Source organism: Pongo abelii, chromosome 1, assembly GCF_028885655.2.
Source record: "Pongo abelii isolate AG06213 chromosome 1, NHGRI_mPonAbe1-v2.0_pri, whole genome shotgun sequence".
NCBI lineage: Eukaryota > Metazoa > Chordata > Mammalia > Primates > Hominidae > Pongo > Pongo abelii.
In genome coordinates this window covers 22,547,158-22,570,513 of record NC_071985.2, presented here as the reverse complement: position 1 = coordinate 22,570,513, position 23,356 = coordinate 22,547,158, and the positions used below count along the sequence as shown (strand labels likewise).

The 23,356-nt window shown below is 33.9% G+C and overlaps 1 protein-coding gene across 16 annotated transcripts in view; it reads right to left on the bottom strand.

The window, feature by feature from the left end:
• The window catches only part of CDC42BPA (CDC42 binding protein kinase alpha), a 331,875-nt gene that overhangs the window by 43,764 nt on the left and 264,755 nt on the right, over positions 1–23,356 (bottom strand). For 11 of the 16 annotated variants that reach the window (XM_054519311.2, XM_054519266.2, XM_024248084.3 and 8 more), the window contains 5 exons: positions 17,916–18,020; positions 13,965–14,048; positions 6,133–6,238; positions 1,774–1,910; positions 965–1,104 (listed from right to left, as the gene is read on the bottom strand). In XM_054519311.2, coding sequence (XP_054375286.1) covers positions 965–1,104; positions 1,774–1,910; positions 6,133–6,238; positions 13,965–14,048; positions 17,916–18,020 — 572 coding nt within the window. The remainder of the gene's footprint in view (positions 1–964; positions 1,105–1,773; positions 1,911–6,132; positions 6,239–13,964; positions 14,049–17,915; positions 18,021–23,356) is intronic. The other 5 variants (XM_024248085.3, XM_063724988.1, XM_054519274.2 and 2 more) reach the window with 1 other exon arrangement.

Sequence of the window (23,356 nt, the reverse complement as noted above, 5' to 3'; positions counted from 1 at the left end):
GAACCCTGGTAGGTCTCTGGAGCCTCCAGTGGACCCTCTTGCCTCCCATAATAAATCTTAAGTACCCTCAACCCAGTTCATGCTATATTTTATTGTTCCTTCAACATCTAAAACATATTTCCTCCACAATAATTTCTTGTGATTCCCTTAATTTTGTTGTTGGTACCATGACTCCCTTAGTCTTAGAGGCTTGACACCTTAGTCCTATTTTTGATTCTTCTCCCTGTCTATATTCAGTCCCTTAGTAGGTTCTATCAGATTTTTCTTGCCAATATTTCTTGCATCTATCCCGTCATGTTCCATATTTGTAGGGGAAGATAATGTGTTTGAGATGCTAATGTGAAGTGCCAATGTGAGTCATAGCTAGAAATTCCAGTTTTGAGCAATGGATGGACATATCTGAACTGGAGATACAAGTCTGGGAGTCATCAATGCAGAGGCGATGGCTGAAACTGTGAGTAAATATGCTCACTCAAGGACAGTGCCTGGAGTTAGGAGAAAAGGTAAAGGAGAGAGCACTAAGGAACACGGGAAGAATCTGAAAAATGAGACCAGAAGTGTTCAAGGGCTGTACTTACTTAAATGTTTACTGATTATGTTTTCCAGAAGCCTTTCTGATTTTTATTTTCTTTCCTCACATTGAAATTGTACTCTAAGCCTTTAGGTGATGTGATAATATAAGCTTCACTTGTTAGGCCTCCATTACCCCATTTACACAGGTCTTTTGGACACCAACTTCTTTCTCCTTAACTCCTAGCCCCTCACACTCAACACACACACCAACCTGTCCTATAAGTACACCCTACTTCCTAGTTTCAATTCTGTTACTATAGCAATATTAGCAAATTAGAAAATACGAAATTAGTTCATTTAAATAAACCATGGCAACACAATTTTTAAAAATCAGAAACTTTAAAATTCCTATGTTGCAATGATACAAATAATTTTACCTTCAACGTCTTACCTCATGTCAATCACTTGACTAATGACAACACTGGGCTGAGATGCTTTTCCTTCAGCAATATCATACAGAAAGAGTTTGAAGTCACACACTATAGCCAGTGCTCTCTGCCACCCTTTCTTCACTCCAGCTGGCTTAGGAATCTTAGTTTTGTTTTAGACAAAAAAACAAACAGCCAAAACAACTCAAATGAAAATATCCCTTAAATTACATATGTAATTGCATACAGATAATGCACACGTTTTATAAGTCTGCCATTCTGGTTGGTAAAGTAGCAGATGAGACACATATCATTAAGCTATGAGAAAATGTGAGAACACATTTTTCAAATACTGAATGACTTTTTATTCTGAGAAACATTTTAATGGTACCATTTTAACTTTCACTCATATTTCATTAAAATAACACTCATGGTTTTCTTTCTAAATAGCATAAAAGTCAAACTTGGTGTAAGATGAAGTTCAGCTTACACTGTAAATACTATCCAAGATAACAAGACTATGCCTTAATACCTCATAATTCATAACCTTATGCCACCTCTCTTGCAAGACCAGGTGCTACAAACTCCTTTATGAAGATTTCATCACAAGACAGGAACAATATGGAAAAACTTGAGACATTTTTAAACTTATTTCCATGTAAAAGCTAGGTTTTTGTTTGCAAATCATTATTCTAGATGAAATAAAATTATTAGATGAATTTTATTCATTTAATTTTCCATCAAGAACTATGCTGTTAAAATAACTGGATTTGATTTTAATTCATTAATAAATCTTAAAAGATTAATCTAAACCCAACTTAATCATACTTACCCTGACATGACCTTCATATGCTGTTCCTATTCCTTTCTGAGGATCTATACCCAGGGGACCTTTTGTTTGTTCAGGAGGAACTGGACAAGTGGTTGGAGCTTTGTTTACACAAGTTATATGGCATGAGAATCCACACACTTTTGGAGGGGAAAAAAGAAACGTTTGATAAAAATTCATTTTAACAAAAAGAAAATTCATAACACTCACTGCATACAAGATGCTATGTTAGATGAATGCTTATCTCCAATTTTATTTTAAATAACTGTTTTATCATTTGGGTAGCTGATTCATTTGCTTACCAATGACAATTTTAATGAGACATAGTAAATACTTAAAAAATTATTTGTATTACTGTTATTCTGTATCGACATTAGTGACCAAAAAAAGAAGGAAACAGAAGAAGCATTTAACTTTGTGAATAAAATGACTGATTTAGATTTTCTAAAAGAGTGGTTTCTAGAGTTTTTTGCTCTTCATCCCACTGCAACTTGGTATCTGCCTTGAAATTTCTGTTGCAAGGGTCACTAGTGGGCATTAAGCTACCTGACATCTTTGGTTTGGCAAACCCTACCAATCCTTGAAAATGGAGTTTTTCAATGACTAAAAAAGTACAAGTTAAAGGTAAATTTTAGGAGTTATTATTACATATACTTAAACTACTACTAAAATAACAATAGTTAACTTTATGGAGTGCTTTTTATTTTTCTATAACAATCTAAGAGAGGTACAGTTACCATCTCTATAAATGGACTACATATCACTGATGGATACTGTGAAACCAGCAGAGAGGCAAGATGACAAAAATCACCCAAACGTCTCAATTCACTTTATTTATTTATTAAAGAGAAGGTCTTGCTATGTTGCCCAGGTTGGCCTCAAAACGATCCTCTTGTCTTAGCCTCCTGAGTAGTTGGGACTATAGGCATGAGCCATCACACTCAACTTCAATTCACTTTTAAGTGGAGTATCTACCAAGTTAGGATTTGTTTTACTTACAAGAAAAGGGCAGTGGAAGCAACAAAATAAGTATCCTATACTGGATCTAATTCCAACCAACCACAAGGAAAGGAACATGACAGGAATCTTTAGGAGCTGGAACCACATAACATTTACAAAAGCCCGGCAGACAAAGGCTAGGAACAGTCTCATGAGTCTCCATAGCTTCATAAAGTAGGCTTCGAAGGGTGAAGAAAAGATAGGCACAATTTCATAGCAAAAGACTCTAGAAGGGAAGAGAGTCTGAGAAGACCTCAAAAATTCCTACTATGAATTGCAAGTAATTGTGGTGCATAAAAAAATGACATGGGACTTAAAGCCAGGTAGCTGGCCAGGATTCTTTCTGATAAACAAATTTTAAAATGACATGCCAGTACTGTCTAAGTTCCAAAATGAAACAAAGCTTGAAAACTACAAATTTTCTCCTTCTTTGGCTTCAGTCACACCTTCCTAGTCAACAATACAGGCAATTCCTTCTCAGGTTACTTGGCTATCTTTTCCTGTTGCCTTCCCTTAACTATGTAAGAGACTCATGTACTTGCTCTCTTCTCAATCTACATGTGCTTCTTGGATGTCATTCATGTTTATAACTTAATACACTCCTAACTCTTAAATCTCTGCTTTCTTAACCCTGAACATTTTATTTGGCTTTAAACACACGTATCTAATGGACTAGTTAAAATACTGCAATGGGGATCTTTCACTTTAGCTGTGAGAACTAACCAAACAGAACGCACTGCCTTAAGATGTTATTAATTTCCCTCTTACTCAAAGTACTCAGATATAGGCTAACTACAAGTATACTATAAAGGAAACACATGCATCTGATGGGGATTGGCTACATTTCCTTTAAGGTCCCTTCCCGTCCTAACAGCAGAAGAGATAGGAAATGGCAATTAGTATTAGAATTTGAGTTAGCAACTATTTTCTTGTCTTTTTCATAAGATAAGTCGATATATGAGAGATCTTCAGAATGTTCATGGAAAATGCATATTATGGAAAAACTATGCATGGACTTAAAATTTTATTTTGCACCAAAATAAATGCATATTAACTTGTTATAATATGTCTGAAAGGGATCTAGTTTGAGGCACTTAAGAAGAATGAGACATCAATTTGAAAAGAGCCCCTATCAGAGCAACATGAATTCTGCTAAAATTAAGTAAGAACAAATACAAAATTTACAATGAAGCTTGGGTGGAAGAATGGTGAAATCATTAATGCTTTACAAAAAGTTTATGGGGACAATGCCTGATATGGTTTGGCTGTGTTCCTACCCAAATCTCATCTTGAATTGTAGCTCCCATAATTCCCACGTGTCATGGGAGGTACACAGTGGGAGGTAACTGAATCATGGGGGCAGGTTTCTCTGTGCTGCTCTGGTGATAGTGAATAAGTCTCATGAAATCTGACGGTTTTATAAAGGGGAGTTCCCCTGCACATGCTCTCTTGCCTGCCACCATGTAAGACATGACTTTGCTCCTCTTTCACCTTCCACCATGATTGTGAGGCCTCCCCAGTCATGTGGAACTGAGTCAATTAAACCTCTTTCCTTTATAAATTACCCAGTCTTGGGTCTATCTTTATTAGCAGCGTGAGAAGAGGCAAATACAATGCCTTAAAGAAATCAGCAGTTTACAAATGGATAACTCATTTTAAGAAGGGGTAAGATGAGTCAAAGATGAAACCTGTAGTAGCAAACCTTCCACATTAACTTGCCAGGAAAAAAATTAATCTTGTTCATGGTCTGTCTGAAGAGGACTGATAAGTAACAGCACAAACAACAGCCAATACCACAGACATCTCAATTGGTTCATCTTACACAATTCTGACCGAAAATGAATGCTGAGCAAACTTCCCACTTGTCGGGTGCCAAAACCACTGCACCCAGATCAGCTGCAGAATGTTCAACGGAAATTTTAAACGAGCGGGATCAAGATCCTGAAGGATTTCTTTGAAGAACAGTAGCAGGAGATGCAACATGGCTTTACCAGTATGATCCTGAAGACAAAGCACAATCAAAGCAATGGCTACCAAGAGGTGGAAGTGGTCCAGTCACAGCAAAAGTGGACCAGTCAAGAGCAAAGGTCATGGCAATAGTTTTTTGGGATGCTTGAGGCATTTTGCTTGTTGGCTTTCTGGAGAGCCAAAGAATGACAGCACCTGTTTATTATGAGAGTGTTTTGAGAAATATAGCCAAAACTTTAGCAGAAAAACACCTGGGAAAAGCTTCACCAGAGTCCTTCTTCACCATGACAATGCTCCTCCTGCTCATTCTTCTCATCAGACAATAGCAATTTTGTGAGTGGAATGATTTCCATGGGAAATCATTAGGCATCCACCTTACAGTCCTGATTTGGTTCCTTCTGACTTTTTTGTTTCTGAATTTCAAAAAGTCTATTAAGGGCACCCATCTTTCTTCAGTTAATAATGTAAAGGAGACTACACTGACATGGTTACATTCTCAGGACCCTCTGTTCTTTAGGGATGGACTAAATGGGTGGTATAATTGCTGACAAAGTTGTCTTGAACTTAATGGAGCTTATGTTAAAAAAATAAAGTTTATATTGTTTATCTTTAAATTCTATTTTTCCACAAGCTTTTTGAAGTCCCCTCATATAAGGTAGTGTTGTAGTGACAAATTTCATTTGATTTTTTAAGAAAGTATTCTTCTGAAACATTCAAAAAAAATAATATGTTCCATTATAATTTAAACCATTTTCACTTCAGAGGTCCTAGGAAAAATAAAGGAATACCCAAACAAATATACTTTCTTTTCTGTTCACATGACCCCTGACCCTCTCTCCTTTATCACTCAGAATGTGCGCTCTGAGGGTAGGATCTATGCCTTTCCCCTATCCACTATTAGGTCCCCAGTGCCTAGAAGTACAGTGGGTGTTCCATAAACGTGATGAATAAATCATGGATGTTAGGGGAAAAAAAAAACCTCTCTGCTATTAATACAGGAATAAAATATCTTTCAGGCATAGTGGCAGACATTTAATATTTCTGAAAAGGTTCCCACACTGTCTACTTTTCAATAATGATTTCTCTAATAAATTAAACAAGGTTAAAATTCAATGAATTTTCTTCTGTCAGATAGGTTATTGTTTTTTGGTGGGGACTACAAATTTACTCAATAACAAAACAAAGACAAATGAACCATTTTTAAATATATTGCCCCTGAAAAATATGTCTAGTTTCTCGAACATTCAACAGACAACACAGATTATTTCCATTCCTGTTATGCAAAAAAGCAAATGATTAAGTAAAACAAACATTTATACACCTTTGAAAGAGAATCAACTTATTTGATTACAATTTAGATAGTGAAGTCACATTTTCTTTCCTTTGTGTTCTTACCTTCACATGAACAGCCCTGTCTTATTAAACCCACCATCAAGGAGGTACACTGATGACACTTGGTAGGAGTAGTAAAAGATTTTACAAAAAACTGGTGAGTCTTGCGCTGCAAAACAAATTGATAAAAAAACACACACAGATTGTTTAAAAGATTTCCATAATGTGAGTCCCTATGCCCCATACTACTTTCTAGAATGTTTTCTCAATAGGAATAGAATGAATTATTTCCATTTCTCATTACATCTTCTTATAGTTTATGGTCTTTAAACATTTTTATTAGGTAATTTGAACTGGATTAAGCTAAAATAATTAAGAAGTTAAATGATAATCAATTGCTCTTGAATGCCATTTGAAAAGTATGTAAAATAAACAATAGCTTTTTTGGGGGGCTCATAAATCTTAGCTTCAGAATTTTAATAAATTATCCAAATTATTGTTCAGCAAATAAGTAAAATATTGCATATTTATACTGATACAAATATACGATTTTAATATGCTTTATACCTTCTTAGGAAAAAAGTTATTTAAAATTATTGTTTCTACTGTAAGTCATGCATTTCTCTTTTTGGGACAAAGGACAAATAATATGCTTCACAAATCAGTTTCCTCCTATGGAAAGAGGGAGTATAACACTTGAGCAGATAAGAATACTCATATATTATTCCAGAGACAGATGGCAGATTGAAATTTCTTATTGAATACTCCGTAGTTAAAGGTATCTTAGTCTTATCTGATTTACATGGTGGTAAGCAAATGTAGATTTTCTCTCTTTGGAATATTCCTTTGTTTTCCCAATTAATTCTCTTAGCATATTTTAACAACAAATGATGTATAATAAATAACCTTTCATTCTACTGTCTGAGCTTAGGAAAAATTTACTAAATTCCTCTCTGTCTCACTCTCCTTATCTACAAAACAGGATAAATAATAGTATCTACCTAATGGAGTGGTTAAATGAGTATTAATATAAACAAAGCCTTTCAAACAGTAGCTGGTACATACTAAGTACTCAAAAAAAAAATAATTTCAACTCTTCTTTTAGATTCGTAGGTCCACGTGCAGGTTTGTTATCTGAGTATATTCTATGATGCTGAGGTTTAGGGCATGACCAATCCACATTACCCAAGTACTGAGCACAGTACCCAATTTTTTAGCCCTGGCACCCCTCCCTCCTTCCCCTTCTCTAGTAGTCCCCAGAGTCTTTTGTTGCCATCTTTATGTCCATGGGTACCCAATGTTATTTGAATTTTGCTACTTTTTTCTCTTTTAAATGTGTGATTGATTTAAACTACTCAGGACTCTACTCCATATTCTAATAAATTATGAATACTGATTTTAAAAGGGTATCAAGTAGCATTTATTTCAGTAGACACTAACATATGAACAAAAAACTAAAGGGAATATTTGAAGCTTTAAAATTCAAGTTAAAAATAAATCTTGTTCTTTTCAACTGGGATATATGATTTGTACACTACAAAAGAAGTTTTAAAAAATAAAAGTAGTAGGTTATCTTTTTACATAGAAAAACCTGACTACCAGCATTAGTCAGAGAATGGGGTGAGAGTCTCAAATTTAGAGTGGTCATGAGCTCTGGTCCAACCTCAAACCATTCTGTTTTAGAAGTTCCTCACGATCTTTTGGTCAGTTTCAAAGCAGCACTGGGATTTGACTCTAAGTAGAACACAGACTGTCTTATTACTAACTCTGCAACTGCTCTTATAGCTTCTGAGTCCCAGTCAGGGTACAGACACTGTACCAGTACTTTACATAATTCATCTTATTTCGTGCAAACAACCACCTTGGAAAGATAGATATTATTTCCTTATATGAAAGAATCTATTAAGATCATAAAATTTTGCTCTTTCTCCTGTATACTACTTTTTAATTTTTTGCTCTTTGAGAAACTATTATGAGTAAATTTTCTAGTGCTAACTTTTTCAATTGTTCAAAATGCGTTAATGCAAAAGACGTAAAGTTATTTTACTGGTTAGTCCTAGAGGCTTTGAATATAAAGAAGGAAAAATTAATCAACTGCTCTAAGTAGCTTCATGTTTTTCTTCTTCTAAAGGGTAACAAGACAAATCTGAAACAGTAGCAATGAAACAACTCTAGGGTTGACCAATCTATTAGTAATTCTCCATAATACCCCCCAAATTGCGCATATATATATGATATATATATATCATACACTTCCTCTCCAGCAAGAGATCTATTCAGGATGTCACAATTCTGAGTATGACAGCAGGGAAAAATATAACAACTCAGTGTTTTGGATGAGCATTAATTTTAGGTAATAAATCATCCAACTGGTAGGTGCTGGTTAAATTATGGGAGAGGTTGTATAATCTACTACTAAAGATTAAGGGGTTTATATTTCGCTAATCTCCACTAAGGATAGTATAACGTAACATAATTAAAGATCGTTATTCTGATGCCATCAATCTTTAGTTAATACACAATAGGATTTTGTTTTTGTTTTGGTGTGAAAATGTATAAAGAAAGATACATGAATGATTGATCTTAGGGTCTAGATTCCTTGGCTTCTAATATCCCTGTTTCCTGCCTCCTGGTCAATATTTGATATCTAATACTTCCCTTTGTGAACAGCTGGAAGAAGAGAAAAAAATGAAAAGGAAAAAATCTAGTAAGGAAAGGTATTAAAGTATGGACTAAAATTAGAATTTTAGATTATGTGATCATTTGGAGTAGAAAGAATTAACTATAACCTTAAATTTCAAAGTGGTGATTAGAAAGAGTTCTTTTCTACTCCGATTTTGTCTGTGTTGTAGATTTTAAGCTACACATTGGAGAAAGTAAAATGTTTTTAATAGAAGATGTAAGAGCCAAATAGAACCCAGTACAACTCTTGGTGAAAGCTTAAAAATTTATTGTACATAATTAAACTTTTACCACTAATAAATGACAAGTCAAAGAGTAGCTCACACAACCCTCTCTTTTTTACAAAAAATTTTAAAATGTTTTAAAGAAATTAAATTTTCTGGCCAGGCATGGTGCCTCACGCCCATAATCCCAAGCACTTTGGGAGGCCAAGGCGGGCGGATCACGAGGTCCAGAGATCGAGACCATCCCAGCCAACATGGTGAAACCCCGTCTCTACTAAAAACACAAAAATTAGCTGGGCGTGGTCGCATGTGCCTATAGTTCCAGCTACTCGGGAGGCTGAGGCAGGAGAACTGCTTAAACCCGGGAGGCAGAGGCTGCAGTGAGCTGAAATCACGCCACTGCACTCCGGCCTGGCGACAAATCGAGACTTCGTCTCAAAAAAAAAAAAAAAAAAAAATTAAATTTTCTTTTTAAAAATATTTTTTCTTCTCTTTTAAAATTTCTATTTTGAGATAATTATAGATTCACTTCTCTATCTTTTAAGAAACATGAAATAAATTTTATTTCTTGGGGAGAAATATTAGGTGCAACAAACTGAGTTAATATTTAGTTCATAAAATAATATTATCAGCTTGATGGAAGCCTCACTCTAGTTTTGACTTATTTTGCCTTTTCATCCTTGATGTTCCAATACCTTGGACATGTATATATCTTTATAAATTAGATAGTCTGAGTATGTGTTTTTAATTTATATAAATGTGTTTCTGTTATATATCAGCTACATTTTAGGAATCTTCCCCCTATTTCCAACTCCCTACTGCCATAAAAAATACAGTAATAAACATCTTCATCATGTTGCCTAATGGATCTGTATGGAGGTTTTTCTAAAGGAAAGAGATTTTTCTGATGAAATGAGATTGCTGAGTCATACAGCTTACGTATGACTCTACATCGTCTAGGTTCTCTCCAGAATGGCTGTACCCGTTTATACTTCCAGTATCCACGTGTGAAGCTGCCTGTTTCTCCACATCCATGATGTCATCTTACTTAATTTTATCTTGATTTTGAATAGAAAGTGATAGTAATTTTAAAATTAAATTTTAAAAATTTCTCCAATGATTAATGAAGTTGGACATTTCTTCACATGCTTGTTGACTATCAGGATTTCGTCTTCTGGGAATTATTTATATCACTTGCCAATCTTTCAATGAGATTTCCAATCTTTTTCATATGGAGTTGCAGGAGTTTCTTATGTATTTTAGAAATAAGCCTCTTATTAGTGGTAAACATTGCAGATATCTTCCACTAGTCTGTCATCATCTGTTAACAATGCTTTCACTGTAAAAATATTTTTAATTTTGATGTAAAGTCCATGAATATTTTCACCTTATGCTTGTGATTTGAGATCTTATATTTATTCTTAGTCACAAAAAATTTGTCTACATTTTCTGTGGTTTAAATTTTTAAAATCAAATTAATACATATACATGGTTGAAAAAGTAAAATGGTATTACAATGCTTATGACAAAATCAGAAATATTCCTCCTACTTCCTAGAGGCAATTTCATTTAACTCTTCTTTTTTAAAAGCTATTTCCCTCCTTCTGTAATAGGTACCTATATTGGCGGGGAAGAGTTAGGGGTGGAAAGCCTATACTACAGTTTTTTGATTTGAGACATTATCTGTTCACTTCCTGCTATGGTAGAGAAGGATATGGCCCTTTTACACTATCTACTCCCTTTTTTCATTTTTCCCAATATTGTTATAACAGTTTTAGCTTAAAATTTATATGTAATGTCTAAGTTATTATGACTAGAGAATCATTATTCACTAATAAGAAGTACACTATGGTTATCATCTTATTTGTATAACCTTATGATTTTTCTAAAATCAATAATGCCCCTCCCACCCTCGACTTTTACCTTTCTGTATCTCTATCACTAAATCTTCCAGACTCTTCTAAGGAACTGTAAAATTCCCTGGAATCTACTTACCACATGGTCAAACAACTGGAAGCCTTTCAGCCCCCTTACCCCTTTCTATCAACCTGAAGACAACCCTGCTGAAGTCCTCTGGTTTCCTATTCCAGTCTTTCTCTTAACCGGTCTGTGTACAATTCCTTCTTCTATAGACCTCATGTCTCTCTTTCCTTGCCCCTTCCTTGTTCTGGTAGAACTAATTAAGCTTCCTTAGAAAGTAGCACATGGGTGATAAAAATTTTTCTGAGATCTGGAATTTCTCAAAATGTGATTTTTTCCCCCTGCAACTCAATGGGACATTTGACAGGGAATCAAAAATTCTAGCTTGAAATCATTTTACCTTCTAACTACTCTTTTCATTTTGCTTTGGATAAGTATGTCATTTCAATTCCTGAATATGTGGATGTGATCTTTTTTTTTTTTTTTTTTTATCTCCTTAAAGGTTTAAAAAGTTCTATCTTTGGTATCTTGAAAACTCACACAATGATGTGACTGGGGACAGGTATTTGTCATCCACTAGTGCTAGTAGGCACTGATGGAACTCTGCAATCTGGAAACATGTCTTTCAGTTACAGGAAAAAGTCTTTTACTTACTTGATAATTTCCTTCCTTTTCTTTTTTCTGTTTTCCCTTTCAGGAACTTCTATTTGTTGGATATTGATTTCTCATATTTTATTTTCCTAATTTCTACCTGATTTTTTGCAATATTTTCTAAGAGAATTCTCAAATTTATCTTGTGACTCATCTACTGAATTTAAAAAATATTTATCATATTTTCTTTAACTTGAGACTTCTTGTTCTCATATTGCTCTGTTTCTTTCTGCTTTTTGCATTGTCCCTTTTTCCTTCAACAAAAACAGGAAATATTTGTTTTGATCTTTTTCTTTTTTTTGAGACAGGGTCTCACCATGTCACTGAGGCTGGAGTTTAGTGGTGCGATCTCAGCTCACTGCAGCCTTGACCTCCCAGGCTCATGCGATCCTCCCTCCTCAGCCCCCAAGTAGCTGGCACTACAGGTGCACATCACCACACCTGGCTAATTTTTGTATTTTTCATATAGACACGGTTTTGCCATGCTGCCCAGGTAGGTCTCGAACTCCTGGGCTCAAGTGATCAGCCCGCCTAAACCTCCCAAAATGCTGGCATTACAGGTGTGAGCCACCATGTGCCCCTGATCTTTTCCTTTTGTTAGATAATTTTGAAATGTCTACTGACTCTTGGGAATCTTAACACTTTTAAAAGTCAGTAAAAAAGCTGAAGAGATTTTGTGCCTATCTATCTGTGCACATGTGACAGCAAACATATGATGTGCTTGTTAAGAAAGGACCTAGCCATCTCATTAGGCAGCCCCAAATGACATTATCAATAGGTCTTTTCTGGGCCATTCAGTGGACCTGAGGATCCACTGATATCCTCCAAGCAGAGTGGGGAGGAGGCTATAGTCCCGAGTCAGCATTCTGGGAGCTAAGCAGAGGAAAGGCTTTGAAGTCTCGCCATTCAGTACATGGACTTTTGCCAAATCTCAACTATTTGTGGTTTCGCACTTCTTTCTCTCAACAACCAGTGAGCCTGGTGCCCCTAAATTTGTGATCTCTTTGGTTTAATTACTTCACAAAATTAACGTATTGCTGAGTTGGGGTAGCTGTCTGGTTTTCAGAGCTGGTGTAACACTTTATGTGGACTTTGAATCAATTCTCTAATTTACTCTAGACTCCTGCTTCACTCTTGCCTCTCAAAGTACTTGGTGTCTTATTTTGGTTGTCTGAAGCTTGTTCTCTAGTACATTGCTTGGGAAGGGGTATGGGAACAGTATTTCCTGAGCTCTTGCATGTTCTTAATAGTTTTCTGTGGCCTTCATTTTTGGAAGATGCTTTATTATCCTTAAAATATTAAATCCTTAAAAATCTTTGACTTGTACTTTCCTTGGCTATCTTAAATGTGTTATTTCACTGCTGTTGTTTTTAGCATACTGCTACTATGAAAAAATCTGATGATAATCTCATTTTCTTTCCCCTTTAAGTGACATATTTTTTGCCTGAATGCCCAATATTTTTCCTTTTATTTATAAACCATTAGTTTGCTAGAATGTTTTCTTTTGGCTGGGTTGTCATATATGAAACTTTCCTGTTTTTCCTGTCATATATGAAACTTTCCTGTTTTTCATCTTATCTTCCATCCTACTAACTTGTTTTTCTGTGATATCCATTTTGTCCCTTCTACTATTAAAGTCATCTATTTAGTTATTTCAGCAGTTATGTTTTCATGTCAAGTATTCCCAATTTATTTTTCTTCCTAACTACCTTATCCTGCCTCATGTTACCAACATACTTCTTATCTCTTTAAGGATAATTTTATGTTTATTTTAAATTCATGTTCTATCTGGCCTTAAAATTTTGCTTTATCTGGGCACAGGTTATTTCAGTTTGTCTTTCTTCTATATCAGTTATATTTTTTGTATATTTTTTCAGGTCCATTGACCTCTCTCTCTCATTTTGTGGTTTATCCAAGGTTAATGTTCTGGAGAGGCAGATCATTCAGTTTTCCAATTTCTGGAATTTCTTTGTAGGAGCTTGAGACAAGCAACTAAATCTTCTCATTCTACCATATGTAATACTTCAGTCATATTTATGTCAAATAGAATGGGAAAAAAAAGTCCATCTGAATTTTTCACTAAACTTTTTTCTTTCTCAGTGGTTTATTGACTTCAGTCTCAGATTCTTCCACAAGTGGCCTCAACTTAATGCCTTACTGAGGCATATACTGCTTACAGGAAGTGCTACTTCTTATTATAACAGACTTCAAAACATTGAATTTAAGAAGTTGAAAAAGTAATGTACGCTCTCCCTACCTTTCCTATTGGTGATTATTTGCATTCACACAGAATTTATTTTATAAGTTTTTCTGTTTGTAACTTTGAAGAAATAATATCAAAAAAATCACAGCAAATGCATACAGCAGATAAAATTCATTTTTTTTGGAACACACTAAGTTTATAACTAGATTGAGTACCTTAGGTGGAAAGCCAGTTGAACCAGGACATCCTTTTTTCCTTAAGGTTGGTGTGTGAACTGAAAGTGGAGTGGAGTCTACAGTCTGAACCCAGGAGCAAAAAAGGAATAAATGTCATGAAACATTCCATTAATTTCAAATATAACTAGAAAGAAGCCAAAATAAATAAAACCAAACAAAACATCAATAAGGCAAAAAGTTCTACTAATTAATAATAAAGAAAACCTCAATAAAGCTAAAATTCTCATAGTGTTGATAATTTAAATTTCTGCCTGCAATATCTACAAGTGAAATATTCAATTAGTAAGTTACTTTAGTCTGGAAATATAAAAATAAATCATTTGGATCAAATGATTCAAATAAAAAAAGCCATAGCATGTGGCCTACATAAATATGAGGATATTAATTTTTACATTCATCTGAATTTGCCATATTAATTCTAAAAAGTATCTGAAAATGATTTATAATAAAATATTTAGAAGATTCTTTTAACTACTCAACTTTCATACATAGAACATATATTACATATATAGAACACAGCTCTGGATGTGAATACATAGACAGAGACTGACACTGGGATTTTTGTGCAGAAATTAATTTCCAAAGAAGGGAATTATTTAATTTTATTGTAATTATTTAATATTATTGGAATTCTGACTTTAATACAAATTTAGTCACATACCATATCTTTCTTAGGTAGCTATGTAAAATATGGTCTTCTTTTATGGGGTTTTATTGCAAGACATTTCTTTGAATGCAAAGAACCAATAATTTCACTGGATGTTATTATGGGGAAAAAAGAGCCACTGCTTAATCAGCAAAGTAGTGAGAGAGAAAAGAAAAAAAAGACATGGAAAGTAACTTCCTTTCAGGATGCCAAGCAAAAAAATAAAAGGAAAAAGCTAGTCTTTGTATAAAGAACAGAATATTTTAAAATATTACAAGAAAAATGGATGGTCCTTTCTTTGCTGTTACTATACAACCTCATCTTTGTTGTTACTATACAACACTCTATCTACCATACAACCTCCAAAAACAGAATATTTTATAAGCACTACAGCCTTAAAACAAAATTCAGTTGAGTTTCTCAGAGTTTTCTGTTTGTGAGTTTAGCTCTAATTTAGATTTTATTTGCTTTCAAATAGCTTGAAAAAGTTTTAAACCAAACTTATAATTTAACATTTGAAAAGATAAATATGAAAGATAAAAGAGAGGAATGCTGAAAATCTATATAAAAGTTAATAAAAAACAATAGGAAACAAAGTCGTCAAATTTACATAGAAAGTCCAAAGGTTATTAGAATTAAAAAAAATTAAGCAAGGGTGCTGGATACAAGATCTACCGAGTTTATAAAGACAAGGCAATGCACAGTAAGAAAATGTATTTAGAAAGAATTCCAGTCACCATAGCAACAAAAAATTTAAGGTACCTAGGAACAAATCTAACAAGCAATATGAAATACACTGAAACTAATGAAACTTTATTGAAGGATATAAGAGAATCCCTAATATGTATACCATGTTCATAGATGCAATATCCAGTATCATGAAAGATGTCAATTTTCCTCAAATAGATCTATAAATTAATGCAATTCCAATCAAAAGCCCCATGTGAAATTTGACAAGCTGACCTTAAAAGTAATATGAAAAACTAAAAGGTCAAGAAGAAAAGGAAGAAGGTATGTGGGATGGCTCACCATACCAGGTATCAGGAATTATTTTAGAGTGAAAGTAACTGTAATTAAGACAATTTACTGTCAATGCAGGAATAACCAAAAGAACAATGGAAAAGAATTGAGAGTATCCAAACAGATCCATGCATACAAAGCAGAAACAGCCATTACAAATCGACGGGAGGAAATATAGGAGGGTCACTTGTTCATATGGGAAAAAGACATTAGAAGCCCATTTCCCATTATACATAACAATATATATCAGTTTGATTAAGGTCCTAAACAAGTAAAAGCAAAATTTAAAAACTTTTAGAAGAAAATATAGAAGAAAATCTTTATAATCTCTGCATAGAGAAGAACTGTTTTAAAAAGACATAAAAAGCAGAAGTCATAAAGAAAAAGATTGATAAATCTGACTATTTTAAAATCAAAACTTTTGCAAGACAAAAAGACACCACAAATAAAATTTTAAAATAAGCCACAGACTGGGAGAAAATATTTGCAATGCATATAGCTAGCAACGAATTAGTATCTAGAGTATATAATGAACACAAAAAGCTATAGGAAAAATGATTCAATACAACAACAAAGGACACAAACAGGCACATCAATGGTCAATAAACATACAAAAAGATGCTGAATAACACTAGAAAACAGATGCAAGGTAAAACAAAAATGACACTTCATATCCATCAAGCTGGCAAAAGTTAATGTGTGACTGTGAGGTGAGGATGTGGGGAAATGGGGAACTCACACACACTGCTGGGGGAGTGAAAATTGGTCCAACCACTGTGGAAAACAATTTGGCAAGATCCAGTTAAACTTGAAAATGCATATAACATACAACTCAGTAATTCCACTAAGTATATATGCCAAACAAACTCTGTACATTTGCAAAAACATATATTAGGATATTCATTTCAGCACTGATAACAATGAAAAATTGGAAACAACCTAAATATCCAACTATAGGAGAATGGATAAATAGTTGTGGTATATGCCACAGTTATAATGAATGAACTAAATGAACACATATCTGTAGGAATAAATCTGAAAAGCAGACTTTTGAATGAAAAAAATTACAAAAGGATACAGGTAATATTTATGTAAATTATAAACACATAATAAGCACTACTATATATCATTTATGGATACAAATGAAATGAACATCTAAAACCAAGAAAGGGAAGATGCACATCAGCTTCAGGATATTTAGATATGTCTGGGAAAGAAGAGTGGGGAATGGTATACACGAGGATGTTTCAACTGTTTCTGAAATATTTTTGAATAAAAATCTGAAAAACAAGCAAAATTTTCATATCTGTTTAATCTGTGGGTGATACATGGGTGTTTATATTCTCTGAATGCTTGAAATATTTTATCATTAAAACAAAAATGTATAATCTCAAAATATTAAACCAATTATAACTAAAAATACAAGAGGGTCTCATTAACTTAAACAGTTTGGGGGAGTCTACCACAGAGTTGGAAAAATCAAGTCAGAACCTGACTACAACCTCACACTTCACTTCAGACAGCTCTTCAGATTGGACTATCTGCTTCTATTGGAATGCTAGACACAGCTCTGGAGATTTAAGAAAAGGAAAGCAAAGGAGCTTTGTCTGAATCGTGATGCTGAATGAAGAACCGGAGCTGAATCTTAAGGTAGGATGTCATGGACTGAGGTACAGCATTCTTTTGACTTGTGGAAGAAATGATCTCTGTTAAGAAAATTGGCCTATTGGCTATTTAAAACCATTGATTGACATGAAGTGTAAACACAACACAGTTTTTTTTGCACTATTAAATGTCAGGATTTAGTTGACTGTTACCAATTTAGCAGTTCGAATGAACTATTCAGTTGCCAGAAGTGGCTATTTTATTTTTCAGCTCTATTTATGATGTAACAGGTTAGTTATATCATGACTTATTACATTTATTAGAAGAATTAAAATATGAGAATGGCACCTGCACTGCCATTTGCCTAGAGTTTCTAATAATTCAAAAATTTCCATAATTAATCTTCTGTTCTACATAGTTCTCTAATTAAAATAAAGACTATCTTTCTAGTTAGTTTTATTTCAGGTTGACTATTTGAGGACAATGTGCTCTTTAGTTTTTTACTTCTACCTACATTATCAGTTAAATGTAATGATCTCCAATAGGCTGTAACTTATTACATATTTGGTTAAGAGGAGAGAGACAGACTTGTTTTATTCAATTCCCTCTTTCCTGACACAAGTGAAAAGTTGGGGAGCAGGGATGCTCCAATAAGGCACCTTAACTGGCTCAGCTTCACTAGATGTGGAAGGAGATGTGGACCGTGACTGGATGTGAAACTTGACGCTCGGGTTCCATACATATGTGTTCTCAACGGGATCAGTCTAGGAAAATAAGTCGGGAAAAATAAAAACCCAAAAAATCACTTTTCAACAATGTGCAGCTCTTAGCAAATTTCTGTAAGGCATGATTACGACAACATTTCTTGAGAAAGGAGGATAACAAACTTCAGTTTGAATATTCACATTAGGGATATATCATTATACAAAAGCATAACCACTAGCTTTAATGTAAACAAGGATTGACAGAACAGTTAACCAAAGGCTCCTCCCTGATCTTCACTGTTGATCTCTTACTTTGAGCCCTGGTCCTACTGCACATTCTATGTTGATATTCCACATGGAACTTTTTATTTAACAAAATGAATCATACATGTGAAATAAATGCGGAGTACTTAATAGAGATACATACAGCAGATTAAAGATAACTTTGTCCTTGATAAGAATGAAGTTTGGTCTTTTACTACTCATTAATTGAAAGTAAAAAAAACCTAACCTATCAGTTTTGTGCAGGACACTAAAGTAAGTCTTCCCTTTATTTTGCACCAGTAGAAAAACCAGCACTTATATTCAGTCGCATCCTTTTAAACCAAGTATTTTTAGAAATTAAAAATGCTTTGGGTTAAAATTTAGCATAAAAGATCTTATGAACCATACTGACTGAACCATACTTTTGGCAAGTTTCAGAGTTACTAGGATTGAGTTTTTAAAATGAAAGGACAATGAAGGTAATTTGGAAAAGTGGTTCAGGAACTTATTTTGAATATGTTGTACAGCAAAACAGTGTTTAGATCAGAAATCACAAATCATAAAAACACCATCAGTTTAAGAATTTAAACATGAACTTATAATTATTTTCCTTTGCTCTTACTATGGCTATATTTTAGAGGGAAGACATGATGATAATGTATCCCTTAGAAATGCCACTGCTGAAAGAGTCAGGTGCAGTTGAGACTGCTGGCAAAGTAGAACTATTAAAACAATGAATTAAAATACAATGCCCTTGTACTCAAAACTAAGTGAAAAGCAAAATTTCACTTCGAATGAATGATAAATAATTGAGAGTAGAAATACTTAGAAAAGAAGGTTCCCCTAGAAATTAACTTCATAGATTTGTTTTTAGCTCAACAGAACTCTGGGCACGTGGCTTTAATCTCTAAGGGCAGAAATTGTTTTCTCAAGTTGGGAATATTTTCCTATTGATAATTAATGTAGAACACTATTATCGATGTATGATATGTTGCATATGTTAAAAACAGTCAACTTCTGTTCAATGTGGAGAATTTAAAAAATCTGGCAAGTGTATGGGAAGAAGAGGCTAGCAGGCTGGGAAACACTATCGTAGCCCTCCATTGGTGACCACCTACGGCCTTCCTGGGTGGTGGGCATGGAAAGGTATTCTGGCAACCACAAAGCCACCACCAGGCCATAAACTTTCAGTGATTGGATTCGGGAGGAGTAGGGAGAAGAAGTGTCTCAGTGAAGGCATTAGGGGTCTTGGAGCAGCAACCACTTACCAACTGCTAGGATACTCAATATTTTAAAAAGTGGGCCACTGAACTAAAGCTTACCAGCTGAACATCAGCTCTGTACATGTGATGTGGCTGATTTCATGAAACTAGTATGCCTTGTGAAGTTGGAGAGCCAGGCCTGTATCTCATCTCTTGAGTCCAAATTCAGCACTATTTTTGTTCTACCAGAGGCATCTCCACAGCAGAGTAATTTACTCAAAGTAATTTAATAATCAAGGAGGCTAAGTTATATTATCTCCTTCCCTGATAGTAAATTTTGACCAGGAAAAGAAAAAGTAGAAGAAAATGGGACTCAAGACACATTTTGCCCAGTTTACAATTTCATTCAGGGACAGCCATGGAGAAAGTAATCAGTTTAGATTATAAATATGAAATATGACTGAGTTGGGAATACGGCAGAAATGTCTTTTAGTTTCTAAAAATCTCCTCCTCCTAGTTTTCATAAGATTATATACATTGCAAGAATTAGGAGTCCATGGAGAGGGGCTTTAGTTAAAATGGAATTGAGAAGGAAAGCAGAATTGATACATTTTATACCAGTAAGAACTTAAAACTGACTGAAATATCTCAGGAAGTTTTAAGGTATCTAAGTAGGGGACTTTCTATGTGTAAAAAACTGGGCCATCTTAAGAAAATTTTAAAGTTTCTGACCTGTTGCAAAAGGCTTTAGCCCCACAGCTTGACAGAAAGACATAAAATGAGAAGTTCCTGTGTGAAAGGTAATGCTGTGTATATGTGAATAGCTGATATAACGGCTTTGTATATCTGGGTTTGATTATTTCAAAAACTCTTTAAAAATGGGAAAGGCCAAGTATTTGCTGTTTCCAATAGCACTGGTTGAAATTTTACAGCAGGTCTGCCCTTTGAGCTGTTTAAACACATGCTGACAGAAGCTGGGCATACTGTCTTATACTTTCTCGCATTAAAATTAGAAAACACTGCCTTAAGCCATTTTGTCAGTATATGGACTAATGGAAGGTTATATCATGAAATCAGTGAACCTAAAAAGCAGGGCTTTCTCTAGCCCCAGAGCTGGTTGTTAAAACACTTACCAGCATGTTTGTTGATCCTATGAAAATGTGGTATTATGACAGTGGGATATTGGAGAAAGGAAAAATACACTATCAATTTAATTTGTGACTACACAAATTAGTAACTCTTTTCTTGAGGCTTTTAACACACACCTTTTGGCTCCTCTGTCAAGTCTTATTCTCCTAACTAGTTTTTCTCCATCAATAAAAATGAAAGAGAATATGGATATGGACAGATTTAAAAGTGATTTTCTTTGCTGAATGAGGTAAAAGGTGGTTATTCAGAAATAGAAAATATTTAATTTAAATGAAAATATTTAATTGTAATAAAGTAGAATAATGAAATTTACCATACTAGCTTTTTAGAACTGTATACTCTTAAATAAAAATCAATTTCAGAGTTTAAACAAAATCAAGTAATTTTTCCTTTAAAAAATATTAAAAATAAGTAAAAATAAGTGAAATATTTTGAGATGGTATTAGGCATATTAAAAGGTTGAATTATGCCATTTATAGTGATACTCGTATCTTTAATTTTAAAAACCCATGAATATAATAATTAAAATTTAAAAATTACCACTTTACTTTCAAAGTGTGTTTCTTTTAAAGACAAAGGACAAAGCTTGGTAAAGGTGAATAAACTCAGGGCAAAAACCATTTCAAATATGAAAAAAATGTCCAGGTCTTTTAAATGAAACTAATGCTAATAACATTAATAGATTTAAATATTTCATTTCATTTCTCGGTTACCACCAGTGTAAACAATATCTCAAAAGTGTTACACCACAAATCACTTATTTTCTTTATTCAAGTTTTAATCATCACCAACCAGACTGGAATTTTCAGGAAGTTACTAATTTTAACCACAATTAAATGCCTACCAATGCATTTATAATTAATGGCTTATTCTATCCACTAAAAAGCAATTAATTCTATTAAACTTTCAGAATATTCAATGAATACATGCTGGCATTTAAAGACAAACTATGATTCAGTTTAATAATGAATTGGCAATGACTCTGATATAGTATAGCAGCAAAGCAACTGATTAATACCATTAGTTATTTTATTACAAAGTTTTTTAAAACCTTAAAAACAAACGTAATCGTTATTAATATCATATTTTAGCTATGGAAGTTAAAATATTCTTTTTGTCATTTTTTATGTGCTAAAATACTATAGCATCAAGTATAATAATGCAGCAAAAGCTAATAAACATACATAAATAGCAGAGACATTATAAATTCAATATAAGAAATATCTTTAAGTAAATGCAATTTTTTTGTTAGCTAATTTTCTTTTCCTAAGTAAACATACTTTAAGGTGTTATTCTGACGAATAGTCATTAGAAACATCTACTATACTTCAGTATCATTTTACTTAATGCTCTGTTAAAAAAAAAAAAAAGAAGAAAAGCTGAATATTAGTGGTACTGTCCATATTGCAAAACATTTTAATGCAAAATGTTCATAATGGTCCCTGAAGCTGTTAGGATTTTTCTACTAAAAGATCCTCAAATGTATTTTTACAGTAGTACATTTAAAAAGGTTCCCCCGCACCCCCCCAGGATCACAGAACTGGTTTTTAGATGACCCATTTATCAAGAATTCCTCAAATTATGGACAGCATGGTTTTCCTACAAATAATAAAAATAACTAAAACCACTCATCTTGAATATGTATCAACAGGCCTTTTCTACTGCCTAAATAATTACAGATTTGTACAAGTAACAACCCTCTCATAAGAAACCTTGCTTCAAAGTAAAAAACACCAAGATGTGATATGGATTATACATGGTCAACCTACTAAAAACTAGCTTGCATCTAACAAGTTGTTTGTTATTGGTAAACATAAAACTGTAAGTTAAAAAGTCCCAGTTTCTTTTCGCTCTTTTTTATTTTTTTGAGACAAGGCCTTTCTCTGTTGCCCCGGATGTAGGGCAGTGGCACAATCACGGGTCACTACAACTTTGAACTCCTGAGCCGAACTGATCCTCCTACCTCAGCCTCTAGAGTAGCTGTGAACGCAGGCATGTGCCACCATGCCTGGCTAATTTTTAAAAAATTTTTTTTGTAGAGGCAGGGTCTCCCTATGTTGCCCAGGAAGGTCTCGAACTCCTGGGCTCAAGCGATTTTCCCGCCTTGGCCTCCCAAAGTGCTGGGATTACAGGCGTGAGCTACCATGCCTGGCCAAAATCCAGTTTCTATCAATTTTCTTTATCCTTTAGCTAGAAGTATTTTGAAAACAAAGTAGAAGGTAATTTAATATTTTGTATTTAGAACACGTATAAACTCAAATCTTTAGTGATATATTTATTTCTGTTAATTGAACTTATGATACAAAAACAGCATTACAGAAGTACTATATCATCTGGAAAACAGTAAATACGTTTTATTGCTCTAGAACAAATCCTAACAAATGACTAAAGATTGTGACCAGTAAGGGTAAGCTTACTAGTTATATATAATGCACCTTGTTTCCCTTTAAGAAAATTTATTCTCAAGTTATTTTCAATATACTGATTGGAATATCTAGTCTGGAGAATTTACACATATTCTAAGAAAACATAAGAGAAAGTTAAGCCATACGTGGGCTATAAAATCTCTGCTCCAAACTCTAAACGAACAATCTGAAATAAGACATTCAGTGTTTCTCACTATTAATGAAAGCACTGTGGAAATCTCCCTCATCATTTGTATTTGGACATTAACAATACTATCAATAGAAACTTTTTCTTCTACTATACTTAATACTATTTATAAAGAAAAGCATTCAAACTGTAAATGAGGTTTAATAGCATACTAGAAACAAGAATGCA